The sequence below is a fragment of the Watersipora subatra genome, chromosome 10 (assembly GCF_963576615.1).
Source record: "Watersipora subatra chromosome 10, tzWatSuba1.1, whole genome shotgun sequence".
NCBI classification, from domain to species: Eukaryota; Metazoa; Bryozoa; class Gymnolaemata; order Cheilostomatida; family Watersiporidae; genus Watersipora; species Watersipora subatra.
In genome coordinates this window covers 54105377-54123105 of record NC_088717.1, presented here as the reverse complement: position 1 = coordinate 54123105, position 17729 = coordinate 54105377, and the positions used below count along the sequence as shown (strand labels likewise).

Below are 17729 nucleotides of genomic sequence, written 5' to 3'. Positions count from 1 at the left end.
TCTAAAATGAATTATTCTATAACTTATAGATAAAACCAGATATGTTTCACGCTTGTACACCAGATGTCAAGGTAATTATTGATATATCATTATTGATTTGAGGATTAAATACCCTGAGTCAATGCTGATGTGACGCTAGAGTTCTAGCCTATGTGTATGACAAATCTGAAGGCTGTGGTAGGGTGATCCGATATTCAGTGGACCAATAGGAAGCCAACTCATAATAGTATGCATTCAACAAGTTAAGACCGTCTTAGAATTCAGGAAGCAAATCAATGCATTGACAAAAGGAACACGATTGTCATTTACTAATCTCGTCAGCCAGGATGGACTCCTGGTTTTTAGTAGCTGTGAGGAGTTCACCGGGAAGTGCGGAAAGCGTTGCTGAGGATCCGATGAGACGGCTATGCTTGGGGAAGTTACGTAACATTCCAACACAAGTAATGTGCATCGCAATGCTAGTCATTCAGGCCTTCTTCTTGAACGAGTATCTCGCAGCTGTGGTAAGTTTGATAGGTTTGTCGTAGTTTTTATAAAGTCTATAGAAATGACGAGGTTTAAGATTTGCCGTCGTCAAGACTTGGCTTTTGTAAAGTTTTCTAGCTCTGCTGCTGTTGGAGATCAGACTACATAGCCAGGCTAGCTGCTCGCTGCCTAAAAAGCAGTTTATTGTGTGATACGATTGAGTTGGAATAACTTCATGGTGCTTGTTTCGATGAATGTATTGGTGAAATGTTAACAACTTGTTTATAAAAAGAGTTTTTAAAAAAGTTGAAAATTATAGTGTGATAGACTTCAGATGCTAAATGAACTGCAAAACATTAAACTTGGTCAATCTTGTTGATCTACGAAAGTCGCAGACACTCTATTTTGCTACCAGTCTAAAGTATTTTTTCTTCAGTTTTAGTAAAGTCGCATCGATAGCCTTTGTACATACATGTAGAATGCTTAAAACTTAGAAAGGCAAGATTATGCATGTCTCAGAGCTCTCAACTTAATAACATAGCCTAGTACAAAAGTAAAGGTGTGCATACAGTTGATAGCCTGGTTAGATGTATTGTTGTTTTATTGTTTGTTCTATTGATCCATTTTGTGCTGGAGCTACTACTGAATAGAGGGCAACGCCATGAGAAACCGCATTATAACTATATGAATATAAGGCAAACACGCAATAAGAATTAAACATTTGTAAGAATGCAATTGACTGGCTTCCCAAAAAAGTGGATGAAGGCATCATGGTGCAACGATTAGACACCGCTAAAATAAAAATTGAAAGAACGTAATTGCTACTGATGAAAACGGTAACCTTTCCTATCACCTTACATCATTTTTGCCTCATACTGGTATGTTAAGATAGTAACATCTTAGTGAGATAATTCTTGTATATTTAGCCTTCCCACCAGTGTCTCTCGCTTACCTTGTATGCCATTCTGTTTGCACCCATTATGCAGGATGGATGCAGGATTCAGTTGTCAGGATTTTGACAAATAAAGGTTTTTTACTTGAGAAAATATATCTAGGAATATACATTTTACAACCCACAATTTAACAGCTACACTTAGTGTTACCTGTATATACTGTGTCGAACGTATTCTCTTTCTCCAGCAGACAGTCGAGGTCTAATAATAGTCTTAGCTGGCGTATGATGCGGATACTGTGATCTCATATCAATATCTATAAGAACAATCAATTTGTTAGCTTTCTCTGCTTCTCTCAAATAAATCTCAATACATTTGTGCTAGCATCAATTTGGACCACGAAAGTACAGAGACTTTTGTGACCACATTTCGTACTCAATGCTAAAACCTTTGGTCTTAACATTCATAAGTTTTCTTGGTTACAACCCTTTTTATGGCAAAAAGGGATGCTGATGCGCTAAGTTAGGCAAAAAGCCTAACATAAAAACATTTCACTTCATATGTAGTTGTCTTACGCATTCTTTCATAGCAAATTATTCAATATTAATCCTTTTTTGACCCTTCGAATCCTGGCCATCCTTGTTAAGTATTCCTGGGCAATTTGTCCGAAAATAGGAAGTTAGATGTTTTGAGACTTTCATTAAACATCTAAATACGCTCATAATTCAATGATATTTGGTAAAACACTGGTAAAAGTTCAGCAACACACAGCAAACAGTAGCAAAAATTCTAAAAACTTTACAGTAGCAGCATATTCATCGACATACCTGCCAACTCTCACGCATTGAGCATGAGACTCACGCAATCACCCCAAAGCAAAAATGAAAATGCGTGAGAAATGCATGAGATTTTTGCCCCAATTTCCATAATTTTATATATACTATCACTGATACATCAATTGCCCAAAAACCAAATCTCACACATTGCCCCACTCTTGGGTTGGCAGGCCTGTTCATCGAGCACATGTTCATTGTCGTTTTACGACTCAAAATAATTTGCAAAATTATGGTTAGTATTATATAGTTTTTCATCTGCATCACAATCATCTATGACGTACAAACAAACCGTTGTATCAAACTTGTTTGTGATACATTCTAGCAAAATTTCTATTATAACCAAGGAAGTAGATAAAAATATTTGAAAATGGTCAAAAATGAGAGCAATGCCCTCTAACGTCCTGTGCAAGAATTAATTTGATTGGTTTACACTGAAGCTTAGAAACAGCATTTGTAAACAGAACCATGTGAATGCCGGTATTCTGGCCATTAGGGTTTCTGATACACCCTAGCAATGCTGAATATCCGCTGTTAGGGTTAAAAGGTTAACTCTTATTCAAGCCACAAACATAGTCTTAGTTGGCTTGACTGACTACAAGAAAGACCCATTGAAAGCAGCCTATTTAAAGACAGGGTTCCACAACTTCCAAAGAAAGCGGACACTGGCAGAACGTTCTGTTGCGTGTGTACTATGAGTTTATGCAGCACTAATAAGTAGAAGTTATTTTTTCTTGCAGTACAAAGACGACCTGCAGTGGCTCTGGTTTTTTGCTGACATTGTTGTTGTGGCTCTGTTTATTTTGTCATTCTACCTGAAAGAGTGGAGGCTGCAGCATGTCTCCGTAAATCACAGAAATCAACATGAATTTGCTAAAGGTGAGCCACTGTCTCTTTGGATTCTGACAGTTCAATTCTCGATTGCAAACCAAAAACTGCGTTGTTGATATTGGATCAGCTGCAACAACAACTCGGATGCAATAAGCAAGTTGCAAATGTTAGTCTTTAGGCAGTTAGCTAAGTAATCACGTATTCGACTTGAAATTGTCTGCAGAAAAAGTCGTGTGTGTAAACAATAAGTTGCTTGTTGCACTGCTTCCAAGTCGATACCTCCAACATTTGTGCCTAATTTAAGTTTTTCATTGCAGAATTTGACCAATAGCAAGCAACCATTCTTTGTTAGCAGTTAATCACCTTTTATTTGCCGATATCATTATTCTACCATTTGACTCCCATATATTATTTTTGCCTGAAATTGAGTTATTGAAAGGAAGCAGTTTCTGAGTTGATCTATAATGAAATCTGTTGCATAGTGATAACAAAAAGAAAGTCACACACAAATATTTAGTGTGACTAGGTGACTTACATGCCAACTTACATAACGACTTAGTCATCTCACTGTAAATGCATTCTAGTTATAACGTTGTTCTATATTCAGTCAAGTTCATTAGTGTGTTCCTAAGGTGGGGTTTCCATGTTTCCAGAGTGCGCCTCAAGAAAAATTTGTTACGTGCTTCTGAATCAAACCGGCCTTCGGTTAACGACTAAATGTCTGTACCACTAGCAGGCCAGTCAATGTGGGCCACAGACAGTAAACGTCAGTGCTCTTTAGTTGAGTAGGCAGTTTTATCAATAGTTACGCGATATTTCCATTCACAATTACAACGAAAATGTGAAATTTCTATGATGGAAATAAACAGAAATGAAATTATGTTGCTTTTTTTTGTTTATGATTCTTGTATGGCATAATTTGAAAAACATCTCTGTTTGAAATTAAATTATTGCCAACAAAGTTATATCTATATCTAATTCTCACAGTTTGTGTGTGCGTCTGTAAGTGTCTGTTTATGTCTAGCTATAGTTATTAAAATCGTAGAATGAAAAGTCCGTATCGCATATGATTTGATCTCAGACACTCCCATTCCCTAGTTCGATACTTTTCCAATTAAGCCACACGAGCTTTATGGCTTCATTGTGTGATATATGTCGTTATATGGGTGCAAATACGCTACCGCGCTCCATGACGTTGTGCCATAACATCATGGAGAGCGGTTAGATAAGTAGTTAGCTCTTATTAGTAAGCTGGTTCAAATTAGCCATTGGCAATGTGCCAAGCTAATGGCAAGCGACAGGCAACTACATTACCTCTCACTGTTTATAAGCTGGTTTTAATACCCGTGCAACGCCGAGTATTCAACTAGTATATATATAAGAAACTAATCAACATATCAACAACTAATACTTACGTTAAGTATAGCTCTTTATACTTTCCACACCTCTCTTTAAATTTATTATTGGCTCACGCTTCCTTACCAGATCTGTTTCTACTAAACAGTTTTATTGACTAACTCTTCCTCTAATTAATTAAACTTCTATAGTTTTGTGTTGACTGCAATAAAATGGCACACTATCTATTATTCATTTTAGCTAACGGGCCCTCAATGTGGTAGGCTCATAATCTGCTAACTTAGGGCAGCTGAAAACCATCTTTATAAAACTAGGTGCAACTACAATTTGGTCGTTAGTCTGATAGTTAATGGCAAGATCAGGTGATGAAAAGAATTGGTGTGAATGACGCAAGCTAATTTACAGTGGTTGTAATTATGTTACTATCTCCAGATGGGTTTTGTCCTTTCTGGCATAAACTCCTTTTCTTTATTATCTCAGACCACATATACTCCACATATCTGTCACCAAAAACATTCTCAAGAAATAGAATATATTTGGTTGGCACCCATTTTATCCTGTGATTGACAATAAGGGCTAGCCAAGTAAATATAACACCTTACCAGTACTCTAATGGCCACTAATTTACTTTCATATACAGTAGTTACATGTATACGTACTGTATGTTTACAAATCATGTTTATTTCGGCCAATTGTTTTGATGAAGATGAACTTAGTTTTTGTTAGATTGTTCGTCGTAATGCGCAGGTACTGCAGGTACTGCTATGGTACAACATAACCAGACTAAAATGCACGTATCAGTTGATGTTTAATAACGTTCACATCTACAGAGTCTTTAGCTTTTCATTGATGTGCCATCATTCAGCTGATAAATACTTAACAAACTATGAATAAAATATAAAATAACACTTGAAATAAAAAAAATAATATGTTTTTTTTCAAGTTGTCTAATAATGACATAGAAGGTTTAAACTTGCTATTTATATTGTTCTTTACTATTTTATGATATGGAAGAGCAATACATGGCAAGGGAATGAAATGAATAAAGCAAATACGATCAAATATAAAAGCTTTATAAAATATTTGCTCAGCAGCTAAACAAATTAAAGGATCGGAATGATTACGTCAATCTTTTCAAAGTCTGTTAATGTTTGTTGTAACTCAATACGCTACTGGCAACGCTTGCAAAAAACTTCCTTGTGCGGTAGTTTCCTGGAGCAGTGACATGAATAGAAATCAATGGAGCGTATGAGTGTTAGCCTGCTATTCTACATCTTCTAAAGTCTACCTTGAAGTATTTTTATAGACAGGAGGTTTACTTTCATTGTTTTCATGCTTCAAATAGGTTCGGAGTTGCTTCCACCCCAAATCGCAGAAACACTATAATATGAAGTTTCTGTGAAGGCATTCGCTGTGAGAAAAGGAGTCTACTTTCATAAGTTTTGTTTCAAGGGATACATCACAAATTTTGAAAAGATCTATATAGTGCGACTCCGAATAGTTGAAGCTTTAGGGTGTGAATTCGTCGGCAGCAATGACTTGACATTCTCGGTTATATGGAATTTTTTACATAATATAATGCAAAGTTGTTACATAAATTCTTTACATTAAGTGGAGTTTACATAAAGGAGGTTTGCGCTATAATGGCATCTACTATACTGTGACATTTTACTGCTTGATCTACTATTCTGTGGCATTGTACTGCTTGACCTACCATAGGGGCTGTCTACTATACTGTGACATTGTACTGCTTGACCTACTATAGGGGCTATCTACTATATTGTGACATTATACTGCTTGACCTACTATACTGTGACATTGTACTGCTTGGCCTACCATAGGGGCTGTCTACTATACTGTGACATTGTACTGCTTGACCTACTATAGGGGCTGTCTACTATACTGTGACATTGTACTGCTTGATCTACTATACTGTGACATTGTACTGCTTGACCTACTATACTGTAGAATTCTTAAGGGTGTCTCCTCGCCTTCACTAGATCTAGATGGACATAGGTTGTTGAAGCCCTAATAATTCAGATGAAATAAAAGGACCATCCTTAAGGTGAGAGAGTGAAAGCAGGAGAGTGAGAGACCAAGAAGAAAAATGCAGAAAAATGATAATTATAGTTGAGGGAGAACCAGCTACAGTGATAGACACCTGAGTCAACACAACTGATGACCTGCCATCAACTGAAAGTGTTCACCTTAATGTATCTGCTTTAGGTTTGCCATACGCACCAGGAGCTTGGTTGGTCTACGGCTCTCTGCTTAGTGCTCGTGTTATTGACCTCTTTATCAACAACCTCAGGCAACACGGTGATATCCTTGGGCTAAAATCAGCCATCTGGTAAGTTTCTATTGGTAGTTGAATGCACCACATTTGATTGAAAGGGGGTTGCTTCAGGCTTCGCTTATACACATGAAACAAGGTCTCACATTCATACCAACACCAGAACACTTTGAATAGAATTGTGCGCTAATTAGTTAATAGTATATACAATATATACTAATGCTGGGCACAAGTACTTCTTGGCTAATGAGTTTAGACTCGCCCCTTCCGTTCGAGTTTTTTGAGTATCGGGTAGCCGCTAGTCCTTGGCATGAGTTCTTCGTGGCCAACGGATTTTTCGGGTATCGGGTTTGTTGATACGGGTTTTATGTCAGAAATTTTTAAACATCAGACATCTTAAAATTCACAATGCAATTATAATTATATTCAATTTAATTATTGCTTTTTACTGTTTTCTGTCGACCAATATTCGTGCTCGCGGCGTTATCAGGCGGGTGTTAAACAGCGCTTAGAGCGCAGGGCGCAAAAGACCGAGTTTTTGTCCATTCTACTTGACGGATTCGTGTACCAAAACCCGAACTCGCAAGTCAAAGCCCGAGCCCTCAAGATCAAAATGCTCAAAATTTCTGTTACCCGAGACTCGAGAGAAGATAAACTCGCAAGCCCAACGTGATTTATTACCTGTGCCCAGCGCTAGTATATACTAGAGAACACCCGGTGTTGCACAAGAAATAAAAACATTTTTGCAAAAAAATTTTTTTTTATTTAACATACAACATTTACCATTTTAACCATTTTAAATGAAGGGGTTGGTTTATATCTGTGTGTCCGGCCAATGCATAATGCAAATATTTAAAAACTCAACGCATAGCTAAAGCAAATTGTTGAAAAACATTTGTTACACATTTGTTCCAGATTTAAAACAGCTTATGAACAGTAGCTGGTAATGTAGTTACCACTGGTTAAGTTTCTTTACCCAATAAATTTGAGTAACTTGAGCTAGTAACTTAAGCTAATCTAAATTTATATTTACTATAATAAGAGCATTTTCCATTCGTCTGAAGCCAGCTTGTGCTTATAATTATGCTTATAATCTTTATGTTATGCGTCATGGTCTCTCAGGCAATCATGATCTTCAAGCGTGCTAGTAGTAACCAATAGTATTTTCACAAGTGTTGCATATGTATGTGAACAATTATTCAATAATATGGCAAGGACAGCGTAGCGGCGTGATAATCTTGCCTGTCTGCAGAACTGGTGATTCCAAAATATCAATTCCAGTGCGAAGCGGATTTCTTCACTTTTAGATTCAAGATTTTATAACTGGACACACGGATGACAGATGATAGACAAACAAACACTAATATTTATGTAGATAAAGATAATAGACAATGCTAATGTTTCTCACAATCAAGATTATAATAAGATTCAAGTATTATGTCCATCTGTTCAAAGATGGCTCAATCAGAGGTGTGAAAAAATAATTATTTTGCGAAACTTCGAAATCGCGTCACTCGGCATAGCCACCCAATATGCTACTAACTGCGCCATTAATTTACCTGCGCCATTCATTCGCTTTTCATGGCGTTATAATTATTGCACACATAGTTATTGTCTGTGCTTCATTGGCCCACCTGACAATCTCTCACACTACTTGGGACTTTTAGGGTACTTTTATTGACAATAAAAACAACAACAATTATAATCGTGTAATATAGAACTTGCAAGTGAGGATTCTAAAAGTACACTATGATTCGTGTTGTTTTTACCTCAATATACCACATTTGTATGCACCATAAGGTTCTGAATATGGTTAAGATACTTAACAGAGTTGAAAGGAGTTGCCTTCTCACAGTTAGTGATGGTAGTATCGCAAAATTATTTAAGTTTTCTTCATATGGAAGGCATCACTTAGCATGAGCAGACAACTGCTTCACGCTTCTGTGGTTTGCAACTATAGTTAGTAAGGAAGTTTTAGGACACTTGTTTGAGAACTTTTTATGCATGAAGTTATTAAAATAAATTTGCACTACAGTTGTTATAAAATAAAAAGAGACATCTATGTAGGGTAGAGAACAGCAGGCCATTGATCAGAGGTAGTTGGATGCATTCCTTTGTAGATAACTGCTACGGTAGCTTCTGGCTGAGAGCAGCCAACATGCAGAACCAATCAGCGGTAACAGCCACTTCTTTAAACACTTTACCAGCCTTCAAGTCCCAAATGGATGAATTTTATGACTAAAGCATTTGGAGTTGTCTGATCAACTGGTTTATTGCAGTGCTTCTGCTCTTATATGTATATTCTTCACCTGGAGCCATCACCATAACCACGAGTCTTTAGCGAGAAGAGCATCCATCTTGTCTCTTGTCAAGTTATTCACCATAGATGTCCTTGACACAGTGGATATACTAGACATTCTATTTGAAATAGCCGAATCTAGTGGTGAGGTAGGTCATTTAAACAATTTATATATATGGTGCCGCCAAAAAATAAATGAAAAGGTTTTGTCATGTGGTGTCATGAAGACAAACAAAAGTTCACAAAAGGAAAACTTGAAACTATCAAGTTTAGATATATATTTTATCTCTTTTTACAAAAAATTAAAAGAATTAGCAATACAATTGTTGAGTGCATCTTTTGGTAGGTACAAAATAAAATCATCACGATGTGGATATCTGGTACATAAGATTAAAAAAGTTTCTGTGATATGAAGGAGCTAGATATTAAGTATTTGGAATCCAACAATGTTACTAAAATAAATGTTAGATAAATGTAAATAGTCAATAAATGCTTAAAGTTTTTCAAATCCAACTGCCAAGAAATTTGTGCAAACAAGCTTCATAACTACTGTAAATCCTCGTGTATAAGCCGCCACTGTATATAGGCCACACCCCAAAGTTTCATACCTACTGTAAATCCTTGTCTATAAGCCGCCACTATATATAGGTCACACCCTAAAGTTTCATACCTACTGTAAATCCTCGTGTATAAGCCGCCACTGTATATACAATGTAGACTACACCCCAAACTTTGAAGTTTGTTTTTTGAAGCACAGGTGTACAGTGTGCATAAGCCGTACGCACCATGTTTCCATTCATTTAACATTTCAATTTAACCTAGCCTCGTGAGCCTTTCACAAAATCTACCATCCCTGTCTGTCATCACAGGCAATCGACCAATCTTGCAATCAACCACGAGTGGTCTCACCTTTCTGGAGAAAGTCTTGTGTTCTCCAGCAAACCACAACCACAGGAAACAGGTACAAAATCAGTGAGCACACTTTGTAACTCATATCATCAAAAAGGGCAAAATACGATGACGAATTTTAATTTAAAGCTGAGAACATAACTTTAAAAACTACCAATCGAAATGCTGCCGCAGGTTTTTCATTAGCGAAAAGCAACCCCATGAGAGATGTCGCATGTCAGTGACCACAACCGCAACTAATTACCTCACTATGCTAGTACAAATACTAAATATTTCCGAACACCTTATTGTTAAATAGAGTATTTTTAGCATTACTTGTGCATTCTGAAAGGTACCTTAAACCGGAACATAGTCAGAGGTTTACAGATATAGTTTTTTAGACTGCGTGCAATAAGCCACACCTCAACATGGAAAAAAATTTAAGGTTCTCAGGTGTGGCTTCTACATGAGGATTTATGGTAATTGTTAATACTGGCTAATTATTTTTAACACGGATATATTCATCGGTAACCCAGAGTCATTCCGCAGGTATCAACAAGTGCTATAGTAATAAGTAAAAGGAGAACAGTATCCTACCGCTGCCACAATGTTGAACATTGTTTGTTATGATGATTTCTAGGAGTTTCCAAAGGTCTTAGAGTATCTTATACTTGCCATCATTACTCTTAACATTCTTCATCCATCTGTCGTTCTCGTCAGCCTCTTCTACGACCATTTTGCCAAGCATAGAACTGCCTTGATAGTGAAGATTCTAAAAACACACTTTGGTAAGTGTTGTTTTTGTCTCGCTATGCTGTGTTTGCATGTGCTGTATACTTTTAAATATGATTTAGATGCATCTCAAGTGGTGGTCATAGGAGTTGTCTTTTCACAGTTAGATTTGATAGTTTATAACATATGTAAAGTTTCCTTCATGTGGATGCCTTCACTTGTTATGAGCAGGCAACTCCTTGAAACTTATAAAATTTAATTACATTTAGTAAGCATATTGTTGGGGCTTGTTTGAAAATTTATTATTCGTGAAATTGTTAAAATACTTAAAATTATACAAATGTATGAGCATACAGTTTCAAGAAGAAAAGTTTCAGACCAGTTTTTTTATTTGTATTTGTTATTTTGTGGATAATTGCTTTCATGAGCAAACAACAGTAATAATTAGACACAATGCCAATAGTTATATCACTAAGTTAATACGAATGGAAGTATTGTAACTTTAAGCTGGTTACCTAGTTGTTTTTTTGGAGAAGACTATTAAAGTATGAACCGTAGTTTTAAACAAAATGTTAGTCATAGTCAACTATGTCAGTATTAGTTCTTTTACTAGTTTTTATAAACCTGTACATGTGACATTTATTCTTTGCATATCTTAAATGTGTTTTCCTTGTTTGGTGGCAATCAGTAGACCCTTTGTAAAAAAATTATGATTTTTTGGTTATGCAGTTCACTCGTATATCATAAATAAATATGTTTTTATCACATGCGACATCAACCACAATTTTGCTAGAAAAAGACAGTAATTATGGAAATAAACAGAACCTTAAGAATGGTGCCATTCGTCATGTTTAATTGATTCAACTTTACCTGCAGTGAGTATAAGCATTGCATTTACGTGCATTGTATTTAGGAAAATGAATAGGATTGTGTACGCTATTGCTATAATTTGCCTGTTAGCTATGCATGAGAATAGAGTTTTAACTCTCGAACCTGCAAATAGCTAAAATAGTAGTAATAATAGTAGCAGCAGCAGCAGTAGTAGTAGCAGTAGTAATAGTATCAGTAGTAGTAGTAGAAGTAGTAGTAGTAGTAGTAGTAGTAGTAGTAGTAGTAGTAGTAGTAATAGTAGTGGCAGTAGTAGTAGTAGTAGTAGTAGTAGTAGTAGTAGTAGTAGTAGTAGTAGTAGTAGTAGTAGTAGTAGTAGTAGTAGTAGTAGTAGTAGTAGTAGTAGTAGTAATACTAGTAGCAGTAGTAGTAGAAGTAGTAGTAGTAATAATAGTAGTAGTAGTAGTTATAGTAGTAGTAATGGTAGCTGTTGTATCCACACCCATTCTAATATTTTAGCATGGAAAGCCAATTAGGCAATTACTAGACATATTTCTTCCTAAACACATGCAGTTCAAGGCAATGTTGAGATAACTCTGTTAACTCTAAGTGGTGCAATAACATAGAAGAAGAGCAAAGCCTATCAACCAGAACATGCTACTGTGTCAGTATAAACATCTTATGTGTTTGTTTACAGAACTCCTGCTGATCAACATTCCTCTTCTGATTATCAGAATCTACCTGGCTGCCACTTATGTGCGATCTATTTCTGTGTTTCTTGTCAAAAATATACTTGGCATAATTTTTGGGCTAATAGAAATATATGACTGCAGCTATGACATCCATGTTGAAAGAATAGCTCGTCATCATGACCTCGTCAAGGTCAAAGAATCTAGAACGAGTGTGGTAAAAGGAAACTATTCACTTTCAGGCCTGGAAAATGGAAATGTCAGCCAAAGAACAGAGAGCACTAGAATATAACAGTATTCTGATAGACTGAGTATTCCAAGTATTCCAAGAACACTCTCACGATGCATAATAGTTATGTGGCAACTACTACAAATAAGTAGATAAGATAGGTAATGATATTAGACATAATGATAATGATTCCTAATCATTGTATAGTATCCTACTTATTAGGATAATCATCCTAATAATGGTAATGATTCCTAGTCTAATTGGAAGTTATGGTATCTTCTTTGTTTTTTTGGCAGATAAGACAACTCTAAATAATTCGTGAACATGGGTTTATTTTAGTTGAGTTTTATTGAGAGATACTTGACCTTGTGAGGATCATTCAAACATGTATATTGTGTTATTTTGTTTACTGATTGGTGAATTGTTTTTGTAAATGCTTTGTGATAGGCCCGACTGTCTTTCTTTGTTGCTAATAATTGCTCACTTTTTTCTTGTGAAACTCAGTTTTTCTTGCTGTAATCTACATGGCAACTTGCATTTGTATCTTTTGAAGTTATTCACTCAGTGTCATAACTATCCATTGGTTGTTATCTAAACATCCTCAGCAATAAAATAAATTTGGTAAGCAAAGAAATATCTCTCAGCACTAAAAGTGGTATTGATTAGAGTACAATGTATCATTGCAACAAAACTTACCATCCATGTTCATACAAGCTCGTGATTTGTTGGTTGAAAAGGAGCTGGATTACACTTAGAGTGAAATTGTGAGGTAGCAGTCTATGATGCCATGAATTATTAATCTACCTAATTTGAGATGAACTCTCATTGTAGATGTCGATAACTCCAAAAATTCATTCATATCTGTCTAGTTATTGCGCGCCTTTGTTTAAATTGGAAAGAGAAAACAATTTAATACAACATTATCAATGGGTATGTACATGTATTTGAGAGCTAATGTATTTATTGTATAAAAATATTTTGTTCTCTTTGCAATATCACAGCTGGAGGCTGTAGGTGAACCGAATATAGTACCGAGTACAATTGGGTCATAGCTGACACAATTCTAAGCACCAGATACAAGTTTACAGCCAGATGAACAAAACTCCTTTTTAACAGTCAGGTTAGGCGCTGCCTGATGCTGTTTTATAAGAACTGGCACTTGTAACTAGCTGTGTACTGTAAATAGCATTGAGCAGTACGGCTCTGGCCCACCCACTTGGCTGTTAAAAGTTACAGAAAGATTTTAAATCTGCCTATTCACTGCACCTTTCTCATTACATGCACCCAACCCCATTGTAGCCTGATAACTTGTTTAACATTGTTAAACTGTAAAGTATTCACTATTCATGCTGATGTGAGATGTTGCCTGGTGTATGTTTAATTTAGATGAAAGCTTTGAAAGCTATAGAAATTTTCTCATTCAACTGTGCTCTTCGCATCAGCTTTCGAACATGACTCTGTCCTAGCTGTTTGTATTCCCAAATTATACAACTGCAGTCGGCTGATAAAAATGCTTATGGAAGCAAATGAATCCAGAAAAGCTTCATCTCTCCTTTGTGATAAAATAATGCTGGAATAAAGTAAACTTTTATAAGTATGATTAAAGTGTGCCCGATTACATCTTTATAAATGTATATAGCTTAGGTTCCAAGTTTCTGTATTACACCGATTCCTAGTGAATATATAAATAGAATTTAATTTATTTGAGCGCAACAAGTTAATAAATAGAAAAAAGGGACTAACAAGTTACTCTGAGTAGGCCTATGTACAGACAATATAATACTGCTTATAAAAACCTAAAACAGGTGAAAAGTCCTTATGCAAAAAGCTTTTAAAGGGTGATACAAAATGCAGCAGCTTTGTCATAATGTCTTTAACTAGTTTTTTGGATAAAACAGCATAATCAAGTAGCCATACATGTATTTTTACTAGCTTTCAGTTTGCATCTTAAAGGTTGACTTGCAGCAAAATTCACATTACAGTTATTTGATATCAAAATATTCACCATGTGTTACTATGTTGCGTTGTAAGTGCCAAATATATGGAAATGGGAATACAAGCTCTTAAAAGCTAAAAAACGAACAGTTAATAGCTGCCACACGAGAAGCCGTAGTTTGGATTCTCTTTCTTAAGCGGCTCAAGTGTGATGTAGTTATGAGAGATAGTTTCTGTTTAAACTTTCGTGCAACCTTATTCATCGAAATAATTTTACAAATATACTTCACGCATTTAATAAAACTATGTCTATTGTTCTTACGCGTCTATTTTGTCGTCATTGTAATGCTGTCACTTTTAGCACTGATATCTTATAACTTACTGTAAAAATTCATTTAATTTTTTAACCTTACCTCGAAGGAGTACACATCATTGTCTGATAATCATAACAAGCCTGTTGGTCATCTGTAAAAATCGAAAAGTGCTGCAAAAATTATTTGCGAAGTATTGGGTCACATGATCAGATTACGACTTGCCGATTAGACCAGGCCGAAACAAAACTGTAAAGTAGCGAGCATCTATATTTGATACGGGGTCTTCGGTAAAACCCGAAGTGTTTGTCATAAACTAGTGCTACGATAAGCTTATATTGAGCTTTTCATTGGCCTTTCAATTCATGTGAGAACATCACGTGACAAGACAATAACCAAACTATCATGACTACGTCAGAAAAATAAATAGATTCCAATCTACGGCGGCTTTTCGTTTTTGAACTTTAAAGAGCTTGTAATCACCTTTCCACACATTTGGCACCTACAACACAACAGAGTAAAACATGGTGAATCTTTTGATACCAAATAACTGTAATGTGAATTTTGTTGCAAGTCAACCTTTAACAATTATTGATAACTTGGGCATATAATAAGCTTGTTTCTTTGAATTGTTAGATTTGTTTTTGAACCTAAAGAAATAACATAATAAAACACTTGTGAATATGCGAGGCCTACAAAAAGCTGCTGTACTTGATCAGAAAATTACTGTAGCGTAGTACATACATGTACTCTACTGTGTAAGCGTAATACATACATGTATATATAAGTGTAGTAAATACGGGTACGTATAAGCACAGTACATACATGTAAGTATAATTGTAGTACATACATGTACGTATAAGCGTAGTACATACATGTATGTATAAGTGTAGTACATACATGTGCGTATAAGCGTAGTACATACATGTACGTATAAGCGTAGTACATACATTACATGCACGTATAAGTGTAGTACATACATGCACATATAAGCGCAGTACATACATGTACATATAAGTTTAGTACATACATGCACGTATATGCGTAGTACATACATGTACATTTAAGTTTAATACATACATGTATGTATAAGTGTAGTACATACATGTAAGTATAAGTGTAGTACATACATGTACGTATAAATGTAGTACATACATGTAAATATAAGTGTAGTACATACATGTACGTATAAGTGTAGTACATGCATGTACGTATTAGAGTAGTACATACATGTACATATAAGTGTAGTACATACATGTACGTATAAGTGTAGTACATACATGTATGTATAAGTGTAGTACATACATGTACGTATAAGTGTAGTACATACATGTACGTATAAGTGTAGTACATACATGTATGTATAAGTGTAGTACATACATGTACGTATAAGTGTAGTACATAGTACGTAGTACATACATGTATGTATAAGTGTAGTACATACATGTACGTATAAGTGTAGTACATACATGTACGTATAAGTGTAGTACATACATGTACGTATAAGTGTAGTACATACATGTACGTATAAGTGTAGTACATACATGTACGTATAAGTGTAGTACATACATGTACATATAAGTGTAGTACATACATGTACGTATAAGCACAGTACATACATGTAAGTATAAGTGTAGTACATACATGTATGTATAAGTGTAGTACGTACACATACATATAAGTTTAGTATGTACATGAAAGAGTTAGTGTCTAATCAAGATCGAATTTTTTTCATCACTTTTCAAGGTAACTATCATGCCATGCTGGTAGAGTTGTTTGTAATTTCTTCGGCATCTCCTCTGGCTCCTTAAGTAGATGTGACTCAATAGTTAGTAGATGCCATTGGTGTTGAGCTAAAGTCAAGTAGGTTTAAAAATCGCTACAGCCGCAGGATCGGCAAAATACATATGCAACTGTTGTTTGTAAGTGTGAGTTAAACTCTTGACACAGTCGCTTAAAATTGGCAAGTCTTTCAAGCCACTCACATCAATGCAAGCTTGCAAAATAAATCTCAGGCTCACTACGTTGATTTGCATAAAATTGTTTAGCTTGATGCTAACAGAATGTGTGATAAAGGGCATATGCTGCCATCGATCCAGTAATGCCATAGTTGTAGTCAAAACTAGCATTAAGTCCAGCTTTGCCAGAGGTTTTTTCATTTTCTAATCGGAGAGCCCGCAGCATGCGTGTAGATTTTCAATGCAAATCGCTACACAACTTTCATGACAACAATTCATGAACACTTATGGTAATTGTACTTACTACAAGTGAAGATGCATTCTTGAATTTCCAAGCAGGCGGGTGTTTAAGAGTCTGGTTTTCAGGAAACAGATGAAATTTTGAAACTGAATGTTTTTGGCGACCTGGCGCAAGGCACGGATCATATATGTGTTTAAAGTTTGGATGAAATCGGCCAAACAACGTGGAGGCGCATAGTTTTCACACAGACTAACAGACAGGCGCAATGACAATGTGGGGTTTATTAATATAGAATTACCGCACAAGCCAGAATATCTTACTCCAGATTTCTCTGTATATTCACAACATACTCTTATTTACTTTCTTTAAGAATGTTTTGGCTGCTAATCTTGGTATCGGTTTCAGATTCCACGCTTTTAGCAATTATATAAAACTAGCTGAATGCTCAGCAATGTGTGGGTGATAAAAAATGTTTTAGCACAAAAAAGTATTTTTTTCAACATATACAACATTTATCATTTTGACTTTTAAATGGAGGTGTTTTGTTTATTTTTGTACACTTTGTTTATTTCTGTGTACCATGTTTATTTTGTTGCAAGGCATACTGTACTAGCTGCAGTGCCTATTACAACTATATACTGATTACAACAGTCTTGTTGGCGGTGTGAGTTCAAGCAGTTTTCTGCGCGTATAGGCATGCATTTTTCTTCTGGTATGGCTTAACGCTTATCGCTAGATGAAGACATAAATATTTGAATATAGCTTCGATCTGTATTGACAATCCTAACTATTGTTTACATAGTCTGGTTTGCTTAAACATAGATTTATCCAAATGTTTTGATAACTGAAACAGTTTTCCAGAAGAAGCTAGGGTATGTATTTACAAAAAACAACCTTTAGTTAGCATTCAATATATTACTTAGTAGAATTGCAATATTAGACTTGAGT

At 35.6% G+C, this 17729-nt stretch overlaps 2 protein-coding genes across 2 annotated transcripts in view; both read left to right on the top strand.

The window, feature by feature from the left end:
* LOC137405864 (uncharacterized) overlaps positions 1 to 17729 on the top strand; it is a 405083-nt gene that overhangs the window by 318695 nt on the left and 68659 nt on the right. The gene's annotated exons all lie outside the window — the stretch shown is intronic.
* On the top strand, positions 327 to 12464 carry LOC137407213 (uncharacterized). The gene is made up of 6 exons (XM_068093819.1): positions 327 to 503; positions 2932 to 3070; positions 6605 to 6728; positions 8951 to 9119; positions 10499 to 10646; positions 12116 to 12464. Exons 1-6 carry the CDS (start codon positions 327 to 329, stop codon positions 12397 to 12399), a joined length of 1041 nt encoding a protein of 346 aa, XP_067949920.1. The 3' UTR covers positions 12400 to 12464.